At 41.4% G+C, this 13,940-nt stretch overlaps 1 protein-coding gene across 13 annotated transcripts in view; it reads left to right on the top strand.

Moving 5' to 3' along the window:
• The window catches only part of Cit (citron rho-interacting serine/threonine kinase), a 165,395-nt gene that overhangs the window by 110,344 nt on the left and 41,111 nt on the right, over window positions 1–13,940 (top strand). For 12 of the 13 annotated variants that reach the window (XM_058583162.1, XM_046456420.1, XM_046456419.1 and 9 more), the window contains 2 exons: window positions 3,135–3,332; window positions 11,306–11,359. In XM_058583162.1, coding sequence (XP_058439145.1) covers window positions 3,135–3,332; window positions 11,306–11,359 — 252 coding nt within the window. The remainder of the gene's footprint in view (window positions 1–3,134; window positions 3,333–11,305; window positions 11,360–13,940) is intronic. The other variant, XM_046456417.1, reaches the window with a different exon arrangement.

Below are 13,940 nucleotides of genomic sequence, written 5' to 3'. Positions count from 1 at the left end.
GAGATACACAGAAGCTTGGAAGAGAAACCAGGTTTTTGAGAGGAAAGTAGTGCAACTTTGATTGTAGCTGTGTTGAAGCCATAAAGTCACATTGTGCATTCACTAAATTCCTGCTGTGTGCCAGTGATTAGCATAGGGATACGGTGTGTTCCTGATCTTGGGGGCTTTCAGCCGGGTGGCCAGGATTAGCTGGACCTACAGAAGCAGGACTGGAGGTACAGAGAGCAGTTGTTGGAAGTAGGATGAGGGCTGGGAGTGAAGGCCAGTCTAGGGCGCAGTAGGTGCTCAGATATTTGTGTTGGAGTTCTTCAGAAAGCTGATGCTCTTCCTTAAGGAAAAGACTATTAAGCAGACAGGTCTGAGGACTAGACCTTGAGGAATACTAGTGTTGTGGTGTGTCTTAATTTGTACTTGAGTATTAAAATCAAGCCTCTTCTCCAAAGGACAGAAAAAAAAAAGTATAATCTCATGTTTGTCAGCAGTGCAGACCCTCCATTAGAATCATCTGGAGCATGGTAAAGTGTAGCATCCTTTATGTCATCTTTAGCTTTTGAAAATGAAATTGGAAAGGAGTACAGGAATTTGCATTTTTAACAAGCACCTGGGTGATTCATATGCTCCCTGGAGTTGGAGAGCTCTTGTTCTGGGATGTCCAAAGCCTTTCGTGATCTTGTTACGTTTGCTGGCAGAGTCAGCCTCAGGTGTGGGTGTAAATAACCCAGGCAGAGTTCTTCAGCCTGTTAGCTGGGACTGGCTGTCTCTTCCCTTCCCTTTCCACATACACACGTGTATCTTACCAAGCCTGTCCTGCGGCTGTAGCACAGCTGGACAGTTAAAATGACCCCAGGGAAGCTTGCTGCTTTTCTTCTTTTAAAATTAGTATAATTAGTAGCCCTGGGATGATAGAAGAAACTTAAAAATGTTTCATGAGAGGCTCAGGCTCTGTATTCTCCCTGGGTGTTTTAGAGTTAGCTTTAAATAGAACAAGGCCAGTCCATCTCCTCCTGGCAACACGCTGCTGTTGAGACCGAGGGCAAAGGCCCTAGCCTCAACCCGAAGGCACTGGACTTGCTCTTCCTACCTCTCGTGGTTTTGCTGAGGGGCATCAGGGATGTTCAGGCTAACTGTTAGAGTCCCAGTGCCCTGATGCTGGCATTCTAATAGACATACACAGTCTTTGCTAGCATGGGCTTGAGCCAGAGTTCCTGAGTTGGAATGCTACCCCTGCCATCTTTAGCTATGTGACATTTGCCCAGTGGTCTGATGTCTCACCACCAAGTGCGCTTATCTGTAAGTGTAGGTGATAGCATACCTCCCTTGTTGGGTGTTACGAGGTGCGGTGAGTTTACACAGCGCCCAGCACGTCGTAGGCACCATTTGCTGCCACCACAGCAAGTTGCCATCATTACTAGAGAGGCTGTAGAGCACGATTCTCCCACTGGTTTGCTATGAAGCCCCAGATCTGGATCTCCAGCGAGGTCTTTCTCATGAGTTTCTGACCCGTTGTCTCCCAGGGAACTCAGGTTCAACACCTTAGCATGGACTTTGGTACCTTTCTCCTCTCAACTGGCTATTCCCTGCTCCTCCCCTCTGACCTCACTCTCCCTAACTCCCCTCTGTCCTTTGTTCACTGCCCCAGCTTAAGTTGACTGCCAGATCCTGTTGGTCAAGGTTTTTATAAGTCCTCCTTCTCTTTGTGCCTGTGGCCTTTAGACTTGGATGCCACCTTTGCTAGGGAGGCTTCTCAGCAGGAAGGCTCCTCTGGACCCTACAGCCTGATGTGCTGAGGTCACCACCTGGGTTTCTCTTGGCGGTCTCCTTAGACCGTGAGCCCCTGAAGGCAGAGGGCATCTCTCATTTGCTTGGCCTTGGTCCCTAGAACGACCTTGCCTGTGTCTGTTAGGTCAACAGAAGTGTCGTGGTCTCGTTCACCTCTGTATGTTCGAGTGTCTTGCTTCCCCTATCTGCAATTTTCCATCCCTCTTATCTGCTTGTTTGACTCTTGTAAATTCAGATTCAGAGTTTGCCCCCCCCCATATGTTCCCTCCAAGTCCCCACACGTCCTGATTGTTGCAGTGACCACACTATGTGGGAGTAGATGGTTTTTAATTTCTCATCAACTTGAAGGCAGAGACCGTCTTTCATCTCCATATTCCTTTTAACACAGAAATTGCTGAATACATTTCAGCAATTGAATGGATGAACTGTTGAGTAGGGAGGTGGATGGACAGGCAGATGGAGAGAAGAAAGGTTACCTCAAAGTGAGGAAAGAACGCGGAGCACCTAATGAGAACGAGTCAGAGCATGAACAGTTGAAATAAGTACAATTCACTTGCTGTTCCATTTACATTATAATTGTAAAGTCTTTCCTGTTACTAATATGAGACTATTTGTATTTCTTTAAGTGTTTCTAGTAAAAATAATTGTCGTGGGGCTGGGGCTAGGGCTCAGCAGTGGAGCATTTGCCTAGCACATGTGAGGCACTGGGTTTGATTCTCAGCACCGCATATAAATAAACAAATAAAATTAAAAAGTCTATCAATAACTAAAAAAAAAAGAATAATTGTAATTTTCATTTGATATTCTTCTCATTTTCCCAGGCCTTTGAGTATTTGTAGGTAGCAGATGGTTAGTATATATAGTCTTGGTATCCTCAGGGCCTTGGTTCCAGGATCCCTCAGAGATACCAAAATCTGCAGCTGCTCAGTGTCTTATAAAATGGAGAAGTGTTTGTATAGAATCTACATGCATCCTCTTATATACTTTAACTCGTCCCTAGAGTACTTAGAAATACCTAATACAATGCAAATGCTCTGTGCATAGCTGCTAGACTGTATTATTTAGGGAATAATGATAAGTCTGTGCATGTTGAGTAAATATGCAATTTATTTTTCTCCAAATATTTTCAATCCATGGTTGGTTGAACTCGGGCAGAAGCTAGGGATCTGGAGGGCCAGCTGTGCATCCTAGGCGTGTGCTCTCTGTTCTGCTGATTTCTGAAACACCTGGAAGTCAGGCCCATTTTCTTGCATTTCCCTGCCCCTAGGGAGTCCCTGGAAGATAGTTCCAAGAGCAGGTTTAAGCTTGTAGGTCGAGCAGCTTGAGGGTCTTCACTTTCTCTTGTCTCTCCTCAGGTCAGCCTGGAGCACGAGGAGCAGAAACTGGAGCTGAAGCGCCAGCTCACGGAGCTGCAGTTGTCCCTGCAGGAGCGCGAGTCCCAGCTGACAGCCCTGCAGGCCGCCCGGGCTGCCCTGGAGAGCCAGCTTCGGCAAGCTAAGACAGAGCTGGAGGAGACCACAGCAGAAGCGGAAGAGGAGATCCAGGCTCTCACGGTAGGTCCAGGAGGCTCAGAAGGTCTGGGCTGGGGTGAGTGTGGCACTGAGGACCTTTGCTCACTCTTAGAGACTCCAAGAGGGAAAAAGCCATCCAGAGATGGTTAATGGGCAGCAAATTGGCTCAGGTAGACTTTTCCTATGTTGGAATTAGTATGTAAGCTTGACTGGTAATATCTGAGCTTTCCTTGGTACCCTGAAAAACTCCTCCTTTATTTATGTTTCTTCCATCTTTTAAAAACAATCATGTTAAAAAATTCGATTTCAGCCAGTTTGTTTACCTGGGTCTTCTACATTCATTTTTAATAGTCATTAAAATAATAATAATAATGATGACGATGATCTTCTATCTTACAGCAGTCTTGCTACCATATTTCTGTTTTTTATTTTGGTTAAACTCATTGGTGTTATCTTTATTTTAAGCTGGAGATTCTGCTTCATGTCCTTTGTATGCCTCTGGCATGAGCTGGATGGGACAGTCTTCCGAGTCAGAGGTTCTTTCTCTAAAAGGGACCTGGCTTACCTGCTCTTTCTGAGAGACTGAGTTACTCAGCTGGTTGTGTTGTCAGGAGGTAGAGCTTGGAGGGGCTTCACTGGACTTGGAACTTGGTTCTTTCTGGGAGTCTAAAAATGAGACTTTTTAGTTATTTTCCCACAGCCAAGCATTCTCACAGGGTTAACAAAGCTTTCAAGAGTCTTAAAAGTAAAATGCCAACTCATCAGCAACTTAGAGAGATACAAGTGCCAAGTTAACCAGGGCATTCTGGGTGGCCAGTCCTCCTGTTTTCTTTCTCCTTTAGGGAATTCTACTTAGAAAACCCTATTACTCTTAGAAGGCTGCTTGGTGGGCCTGGATTCCGAGCCTAGAAAGCCAAATGAGTTTTCGTGGCTAATCTCAGCCACGCACACATGGTTCTCCCAGTAACGTTCTGTACCTGCCAAGCAGATGGGTATACTCATGCCTTCTGGTCAGGGTGCCCTCTCCTGTGGGCAGGGTACAATGCAGCTGATTGGGTTTGGTGTTTCCTAAATGGGTACCTTGTTCATTCTGATTCAACTTGGATACTGGCCTTACCACCATCAGCTAATATCTCTAGTGCTTAATGATTACCTTATTTAAAAATAACGTGTGTGTGTGTGTGTGTGTATCTTTAAACCAGTTTTATTCTTAGAAGTTATCTTCTACTGTTGGGTTTGGGGATCCCAGTGTTTGAACCAAATTGGGGATGTGATCTTTGAGTGCCAGAATCCTTAGGAACTAATCAGGAACACAACGGCTTATACGATCCTGGTGGAAAATACTTGTGCAGCCTAGATTGTCCAGGACTTGTACCAACTCTGGGTATTGATTGAGACTTTAAATTCTGTCATCTGTATGAGGACGCTCATTCAGTGACACCCAATATTTAGTTTGAAAAAAAAAAAAAGTCACGAAATTCTTTGTATATTCTGCTTTGTTTTAAAATGGATCAAAAACAGTTTGGCAAGATACAAAACGGTAAAACAGGACACAAGAAGAAAGACAAGGCAAAGAGAAAATAAGTGCCTGAAAAAGCAAAGGGGAGCTCAAAATGAAAGTTAAGTACAGGAGTGCAGCCAAGAAGGCCTGGCCCTTGCTGGGGTGAAGAGGCACCACAGACTGCATTTCTTAGCCGCTGGGGGAGACACCCAAATTTGAACCTCTGTTGCTTAACGCATTGTATATTGATATTTCTCCCCCTGTACAAATACCCAAGCTCTGAAAGAAAGAGAAAGAAACGTCAGCAATGTGATCCATATTTAATGAGCATTTGCTACCTGCCCAGTGCTCTCTCTCCAGCTTTTCTCTCCAGGAGATGGGCCTGTGAGTCCCCAAGTCCTTTTCCTTCAGAGCAGCTGAGGAGGACAGTTTATCTTGCTGCTCTGTTGGAATTGGGAGGGCAGGTGGTGACCATGTATCTTATCCTGCCCTTGTTTGAAAGGAGGAGGAGGATGAGGATATAAAATAGAGCATGTGTCACTGCTGTTTATCTGGGGGAAATCAGTCCTTTAAATCCTGTCTTGCTGCTGGTTGGAATGTACTGTGTCTAATGGCTGCTAGAAGCCTAGCACAGCAGTCACGACTTAATTTAGTCAGATGAGATCACTGCCTCAAAGAGTCTTCTTTAAAAAAAAGAAAAAACTCCTGAGGTCTAAAAACTAGGGCTCTATCGATAGCTCTTGCAGATGAAGGTGCTGTGGAAACTATATCTGTTTAAAGTGCCTTGCTGGTAAACCCATCCTGTGGAAATCCAAGGCTTGTATCAATATGCTTTAGTCCAGTTCTGAGGCCGTGGACATTTCCCCTTCCTTCTTCTTGATATGGGAGTACGGGAGTATAGATATATGGGAGCACGTGGCTTGGTGGTTTTTGTTCTGAAGAGCATATTTTCCAATAGAAGAAGAAAATGGTCATAAATGTAATACTTTCCTATTGTGGGAGGCCCACGTTCAGACTCAACACAGGCGTCCATCAAACTAAATCAGCCTGAATCTCAAGTGATCTCCCAGGAGATTTGTGAGCTTCGCAGCATGATGTTTTATCAATAAAAGGGAATGGTCAAGTGGGCTATTATTGTTTAATTCTAAGAGGTGTCCATCTCCTGGCCTGGAAGGAGCAATTACTTTGTTTGGCCTCCGCCCCTGAGCCAAATTAGGTGGAGCACAGTTAAATTAAAGGTCTCCGTTGAAGAAGATTGGCAGGGGCGGTATTGTTGGCCTTCCTAATGCTTCCTTCCTTCCCACTCTCACTTTACCCATCCTGTTAATTGTGCTTGCATTGAAATTGGCTATTAAAAGCTGAGATTGAGTCAAGGTAGAGACCAACAGAGTCAAATTTAAACAGAAACCTGCTTCTAAAGATAACTTTATTGCTTATTACTTATTGCCAGAAAAGTATTTTTTTGTTTGTTTTTGGTTTTTGATCTGGACTTGGTATTCAACATTCCATGTGATCCCTTTGTCTGGGGAAGAGAATTTGAGCAGTGCACAGACCTGTCATGTAATGTGTTACGTGTGGGACAACCTGGTAGATGGCATGTGCTTTGGGAACACCAGCAAGGCCTGAGGGACATGCTTTGTGCTCCTGCCTCCATGTTCTTTTACTGATTCAGTCAAGAAACTAGATGAATAATCAAGAGTCCTAAGCCAGAGACACTAATGAAAAGAATCCTTCTCCCCTCATAGCAGAATCACAGGATCCCAAAGTCATCCTCTTTGATTCCTTAAAATCATCAATCAGTGCACGCTCTCATTCTTTTACATAATTATCAAACCCTGAATTTAATTAGCAAGCCATCGGCATGATAGTCAAGATATGAAATCTGGGGCATGGAAGGTGACATTCCTGCGAGGTGCCTGCCCACCAGGGAAGGGATGGATTGCATGGAAGCCTGAGGGTTCTAGAATCCTGACTGTCGACCACAGGAGGTGGTCAGACATCTGAAGCCTGGTTTCCTTCCTCAGTTCTGCAAGTCTTTCCTCTCATTGTGGCCTCATTGTAATTTCCTTTATCTTTCTTCATCTTGTAGCTTTCCGTATAAAAACTCCCAAAAGAGGGTGTCTGTGGTCCTCAGGCAAGGCCAGTCTGCTCAGCCCCTTGAGGCCACCGACCTCCTAGGTCAGTGATTTTCAAGCCAGTCTGTGGATCCCTAGTGGGTCTCAAGGTCAGACCATTTTGGTAGCAATACTAAGATATCATTTGACTTTTTTTTTTCTTTTTAACTGTTAACATTTGCACTCTCTGGGACCCTCAATCATTTTTAAGTGGGTAGATATTATTCCCTGTAGTGCCTAATACCCAGTTAGCATTCACATTTTTCATTGAGGGAATCCAAAGTTTATCTTATGTATTTTACTGGCCTTGTGTATTTTATTTTGTGACCTTTGGTTTTGTTTTTTTTTCACAGTTTATTGTAAAGAAACTTGAATCATGTATTTCTTAACTATTTTCTTACTCAAATCAGTTCAGTAGTTTAGTGCTTATAGTATTTCCAGCATCCTCGACAGGATCAGTTTTTTTTTTTTTTCATTTAGTGTGTATGTTTCATAATCAATAATAAATCAAAAGTCCTAGCGATTGTAGTTTATTAAATTGTACTTTCAGAAAGAATTGCTATTTGATGTGTTGAAATGATCCAAAAACCATATGGTTCATTTTAATGGAAATGAACCCTTATTAGTGATTGAAATTTTAGATTCCAATGGGACAGATAAATGAGTTTTTAATGGTGCAGTGTTATTTGGAAACTATGCTATTAATAAGAAAGTAGAACATAATAAGAAAGTGGAACAGGGTTTTTGTCTCCATGTATAGGCCAGTGAATTTGTTTTTATGATCACTGTTTATACTTCAAAGGAGTCGATTCCACCCTTAGGTTCTCATTTGTCTTTGAAACATTTAACACCAAATAGTCCTTTAGAGCAGGTGCTGGGAAAGTACAGCTAGTGGACAGAATCCATTCTGTCACCTGTTTTCTGTAAATAAAGTTTTATTGGAACACAGCCACATTCATTTACATATTATCTATGGCTGCTCTTGGTCTATGAGTTCAGATCTGAATCCACCAAAGTTCCAGCAAACTCAATATATTTTAAGAAAAGGTTTGTTGACCCCTGACCTAAGTTGATTAATGTAAGGGCTTATAGGAAGGATCCTTGCCTTTTATCTTGGAATGCATTAGAGGGGGTTGGGTGGTCCTTGGGGCCAGGCTGCCGCTGGCCTCAGGCTGCTTGTGTCATTGATCACAAATGAGATCTCAACAATAGTGCAGATGGCCATGTTCTTATGTTGGATAATTACCATCATAACAAAATATTGAGATAATTACCTTATAAAGAGGCAAAGCTTATTTTGGCTCACAGTTTTGGCTGTTCCAGTCCATGACTGATTGATTCCTTTTGTTTGGGCCTGTGGCAAGGCAGCACATGGAGGGTACGTGGTGCATCAACATGGCTCAACTCATGAGCAGAAAGCAAAGATGGAGGAAGACAATGAAACCAGGGTCCCCTGGTTAAAATCATCAAGTCTCTCAAGGGCATGCCCCCCAGGGATGTAAGGGCCTTCCACTAGTCCTACTACCTAAAGGACAACAGAACCTTCTAATGGTGCCACTCTGTGGACTAAACCTTAACACATGGACCTTTGGTGACATTTCAGTATCTAGACTATATCACTCAGCAGAAATCGGATTGAAAAATTTTTTTTGAAAAGTTATGATTCATTAATTTAGTCCATTGAAAGCATGGACAAATTATTTGGGAAGTTATTTTGAACTTTATTTATGAATCTGTCCATGTAACTATCTGTTTTTTATTTATTTTGTTTTATCATTTATCCAGTGCTCTTCATTCTTTTGTGTAGGTCCAAATTTCTGTTGTCATTTTCCTTCTGAGCAAAATACTTCCTTTAACATAGTGTAAATCTGGTGGTGACAAATTCTTTCAGCTCTGGTATGTCTGAGAAGGCCTTTATTTCATCTTCATTTTTTGAAAGATATTTTTGCTGGGTATAGAATTCTAGGTTGATAGTTATTTTTTTTCTTTCAGTACTTAAAAGATTTTGCTATTCTAGCTCCCCCCACCCCATACACTATCTTTTATGATAAATCTGTCTTGTCTTTGTTTCTCTAAATGTAACAGGTCTTTTTTTCTGGTTTGTTTTAATATTTCCCCCTTTATTCTTGGTTTTAAGCAGTTTGATCACGATGTACTTCAGGTTAATTTTCTTCTTCTTCTTCTTCTTCTTTTTTTTTTTTTGTGCTAATGGTTCTTTGAACATTTTGTATCTGTGTTTTGATGGCTTTCATCAACTTTGGGAAATTTGTGACCATTATTTCTTCAAACTTTTTTTTTTCTGTCTCACCTGTGTATAACTTCAGAGACACTAACTATGTGCATATTAGACCTCTCAAAGTTGTCTCACAGCTCACTGATGCTCTGTTCATTTTTTAAGTCTCTTTTTTCTGTGCTTCATTTTGGGTAGTTTCTATTGCTGTGTCTTCAATTTTACTTATCTTCTAAAGTTATCTAATCTGCTATTATAAGCTTACCTTAATTTATGAGAAATATACATAATAGATCTAAAATTTTTGAGTTGTCTTAAGTTCTTTTTATAGAGAGCCTTTTTTTGTTTGTTTGATTTTTAAGAGAAGGACCACTTTTACCTCTGCCTGAAACTGGATAGTTCTTTGGGTTTTCATAGCTCAGCAAATGATACCATAATCTACTTAATTTCTCAAGAATGTCTTTGATTCCTCTTTTGTGTCCACCCCCAAGCCATCTACAAATCCTTTTAGTTAAAAGTGTATACGCTCATCCCTTGGTATGGGGGGGATTCTTAGCAGGACCATACCCCACACATACCAAAATATGCAGATGCTCAAGTCCCTTATATGAAATGGCATTAATCTATTCTATGCAAATAATCTTAGTATTTGCATAGAATCTATGTGCATCTCCTCATGTACTTTAAATATAGATTATTCATAATACCTAATATAATGTAAACACTATGTAATTAGTTGTTATAGTATAGTGTTTAGGGAACAATAATAAGAAAAAATATATATGTATTTAGTAAGGAAGCAAAATTTTCCCCCTACTATTTCCTGTCCACAGCTGTTTGTGGTTGCAGAGTCCACAGATAGAAGGCCAACTCTATGGTGTATTTCATTGATTTTAAGGCATCTGAAATCAGGATGCATTTTATAGTCTTTTTAGACATGAACATGCCCTGGTTTAATTGACACACTTTTCTTTCTCACTGATATGTACATTAGTGATAGACCTTAATAATTGATAGCCATCTGAATCTGATGGGTTATGTATGGCATCTTAACAAAAGTTTACTAAGATAGTGCTCACCTTTACTACCCAAGGCATATTCTGATGTTTTCTGTCCTGTTTATTCTATTTCATTGAATATAGCAAACCAAAAATCAAAAAACCTCACTTTCCATGCTTGCCACTGGGTCTCTCTCTGAAGTTTGCAACCCCCTGTGGCCACTCTGCGCTTTTCTTCATCAGATACACCAAACCCTTTTTTGCCTGAGGACTTTACCAATGCTATGCCCTCTGCCCTCTCCTGTATTTTGAAGGTTGGCTCCTCCTCCTGTAGATTTCAAGGTACATGTCACCTCCTCAGAGAAACCCCTTGGTCGCCTCGTCTAAGTTCCCATCTACTCTCTCCTATTCTTTTTTACTAACCCCTTCATGGTGTCTGATCCAGTCTGCAGTCATGTGCTTATCTATTTCCTGTCTCTCCTCACCAGAATGAAGGTGTAGGCCACATGTTCCTAACCCTACCACACTGCTAGGCATACTCCATACACTCAAAAAGTTTTTGTCAACTCAAGTGAACACTGCTGTTTTGGAGCAGCTTTGCCTCAGAGAATGCCTGTTCATTTGCTTCAAGGTCAATGTAAGATTTTCTGAATCTCAGCAGCTTTTGATTTAAAAGAAAAAAAAATTTCTACTTTTTCCTGGCAATTGTCTTGTGTCTGCATGTCTCTCTCTCTCTCTCTCTCTCTCTCTCTCTCTCTCTCTCTCTCTCTCTGTGTATGTGTGTGTGTGTGTCTAGAAGGCTGGGGAGGAGTTGTTTAGAGGGAAGAGAACGGGGGGTAGGACAAGTGAAGGAGAGTCCAAACTGCATCCTTTATTGCTTTTTTCCTTTTCTTCCAGAAGTCCCTAGATGTCAATAGGAATGTAGAAATACGTGTACAGGGTGTGCATGTGTGGTCTCAATAGTCCCCTGTTATTAATAGCGTTGTATATTCCTGTAACCTGTTTTTGATGTGGGGAGCGCCTTGATGAGTGAGTCCTTGTGGAACAGGGGCTGGGGCTACTGCAACAGCACTCTCAGCCTTCCAGGCAGATTGTGTTCTGTGTTTGACCCGTAGCATGTACAGTTGCTTTCTACCCTATGAAAAATTCATAATCAACTTCTTACCTTTTAGGCGCATAGAGATGAAATCCAGCGCAAATTTGATGCCCTTCGTAACAGCTGTACTGTGAGTATTAATTAACCAAAGATGGCTAAAATACTATGAAACTAAAACAAAGAAGGAAAAGGGGACATCTCTTTATAATACCAGTGACTGAATTTTGATATGAACTTGCAACATGAAGCAGATAATGTAGTCAAATTTTTTTGAGCACCAAATAACTAGTTTCTCAGAGTTCTATCAGTTTTTTAAAAAATCAAAACCAGAGTATTTCTCATGTTTGGGGGAAGAGGAAGCTGGGATGGTCAGAATAATTCTCATTGTGGAACTACCACTGGATCTCAGCAACAGCACAGAAACTCCAGGGCAACTCCTCCTCCTTCTTCAGTGTGGAAGGGTCCAGGGCCACCCCAGGCCAGAGACTCCAAATGCTAGGGACAGTTGTATCCACAAGGCTTCTCCAGCCTATTGCCTCTGCTGAGTCAAGACCAGCTAATTTTCCTGTGCATCTAGATGTCCGGACTCCTAACAGACATAGTCTGGCTTCGTAACATGCAAATTCAAGGCCTAGGGCCCTTTGTGCAAAGGTACTTATATCAGGAGAAGTAAATTCTATTAGCAGATAAACATCATTCATAGGTTATATAATAGGGTAGAGTCAATGGAAATGCAGAGTCTATTTTTTATCAAAATGAAAGACAAAAATAGGCCCCTTTCACAAGATGGGAATGTTGTCCCTAGTTGTGTTCCCATATCTTTTCTTTGATCTGTTCACCACTTTATTTTTTATTTTTTTTTTTAAGAATTTTAACATTTATTCTTTAGTTTTCGGCGGACACAACATCTTTGTTTTTGTATGTGGTGCTGAGGATCGAACCCAGGCCACACGCATGCCAGGCGAGCGCGCTACCGCTTGAGCCACATCCCCAGCCCCTGTTCACCACTTTATTACCTCTTAGTCCTTAGTGATATTGTCCTCGTTTGTACTGTTTGCATCTGTGGATTTCCAGGAACACCTCCCTTCATACATATTTTATGTTTTTATGATGATGAGCTCTTTATTTCCTCTTTAGCTACTATAACTGGGACATTAAGTCCTAACAGTTTGTGTTTTTTTTTTTTTTTAATTTAGGTAAATTGGATATAAAATGCAGATAGTGAAGTGCATAAAGTACACTAATCCTAAGTGTACAGCTCAGTGAAATTTTTACACCTATAGACAACTGTGCAGTTGTGGTACAGATCAAGATGCAGGATGTTGAGCTGGCTGCAATGGCGCATGCCTATAATCCCAGAAAATCTGGGGCAGAAGCAGGAGGATTGCAGGTTCAAGGCCAACCTCAGCAACCTAGTGAGGTCCTAAGCAACTTAGTGAGACTCTGTCTCAGAATGAGAAATAAAAAGGGCTGGGGAGGTGGGGAACCCTGGGTTCAATCTTTAGTACCAAAAAGGGGGAAAAAAAGCTGCAGATGTTTCCCTCAGAAGTCTCCCTCAGGTACTCATTTCTCATTGGCATCCTTTTCTCACAGTATTATTGCTAATTTTGGTCTCTGATACCATAGATTCGTTTTGCCTGTATTTGAACTTCATGTCAATGGAATCAGAGAAGATATGCTCTTTTGGGCTTAGTAGTAGTTGTTATTGTTGTTGTTTAAATTGTCTGTGAGGTCCCTTCATGTTGTTGCCTCTGTCAATAGTTTGTTCTTTTCATTACTGTAGTATTTGCAGCGTATGAATAGAACTGTGTAGTTTATTTATCAGTTCTCTTTGTTGATGGACATTTTATGTTGTTTCCATGATACATGGAGCTGTTTAGAAAAATATCCCTGTTGCAGGCCTTTGGTGGCTGTAGATACTTATTTTTGGTGAGCTTATAGCTAGGTGTGGAATTGCTAGGTCATGAATATGCCTCTGTTTGGCAGACAGATTTTTGGTTCGTGTTTCCAGATATGATGGTTGGATCAGGGTAGACATGCCTTAAAATGCCTGTTGATTTCTCCATCCCTCCTGCCTTCCTTAAGGAGTTGGTGGATCTTATTCCTGTAATCTCTTCTCTTCTGCCTAGTTTTTAGTTTCTTGTTGTCTTGGTTTCTTATTTTTACACCAGAGTTATTTGCTTATATTACATACACATTCATGAATGATCAGTGAGTAGAATACAGATCATAGTTTTCTTGAAACTTGAATGGTTTTAAAATGTATTATTCATCAGTAATCTTGTTACATTTATCTGAAATTCTCCTTTCTCTCTTTCTTTTGGAGTAAGAAATTAAAAGGAATTATAGCTTTATGGAGGTATAATTGGTATACAATCAACATAGTGTTATAATGTAGATGTACCTGTGAAACCGAAAGAATCAAAATGGTGAACATACCCATCACTCTTTAAAGGTTCCCTGCTACGCTTTTGTAATCCACACTGCCCCCCATTTTAACAATTGGATGTCTACTTTTAGTGGGAAGTGCCAGGATGTGGGATGAATTTGGTGTCTGGTTTATTTATATAATGTTTGGACTGTCCACCTTTCCTTTTCCTGGGACAGTGACTTCTAATCATTGCTTCACTTACCTCTGGTATTCTGGGAAAAGCATCTGGGGGACCTTCCCAAGTGGGAGGGAGAACCTGAGAAAGTGACCCCCACCCACA

The sequence above is a fragment of the Marmota monax genome, unplaced genomic scaffold (assembly GCF_021218885.2).
Source record: "Marmota monax isolate L192 unplaced genomic scaffold, Marmota_monax_Labrador192_F-V1.1 WCK01_AAM20220418_F8-fsc00185, whole genome shotgun sequence".
Lineage (NCBI taxonomy): Eukaryota > Metazoa > Chordata > Mammalia > Rodentia > Sciuridae > Marmota > Marmota monax.
This window is presented reverse-complemented; position numbering and strand designations above follow the sequence as displayed.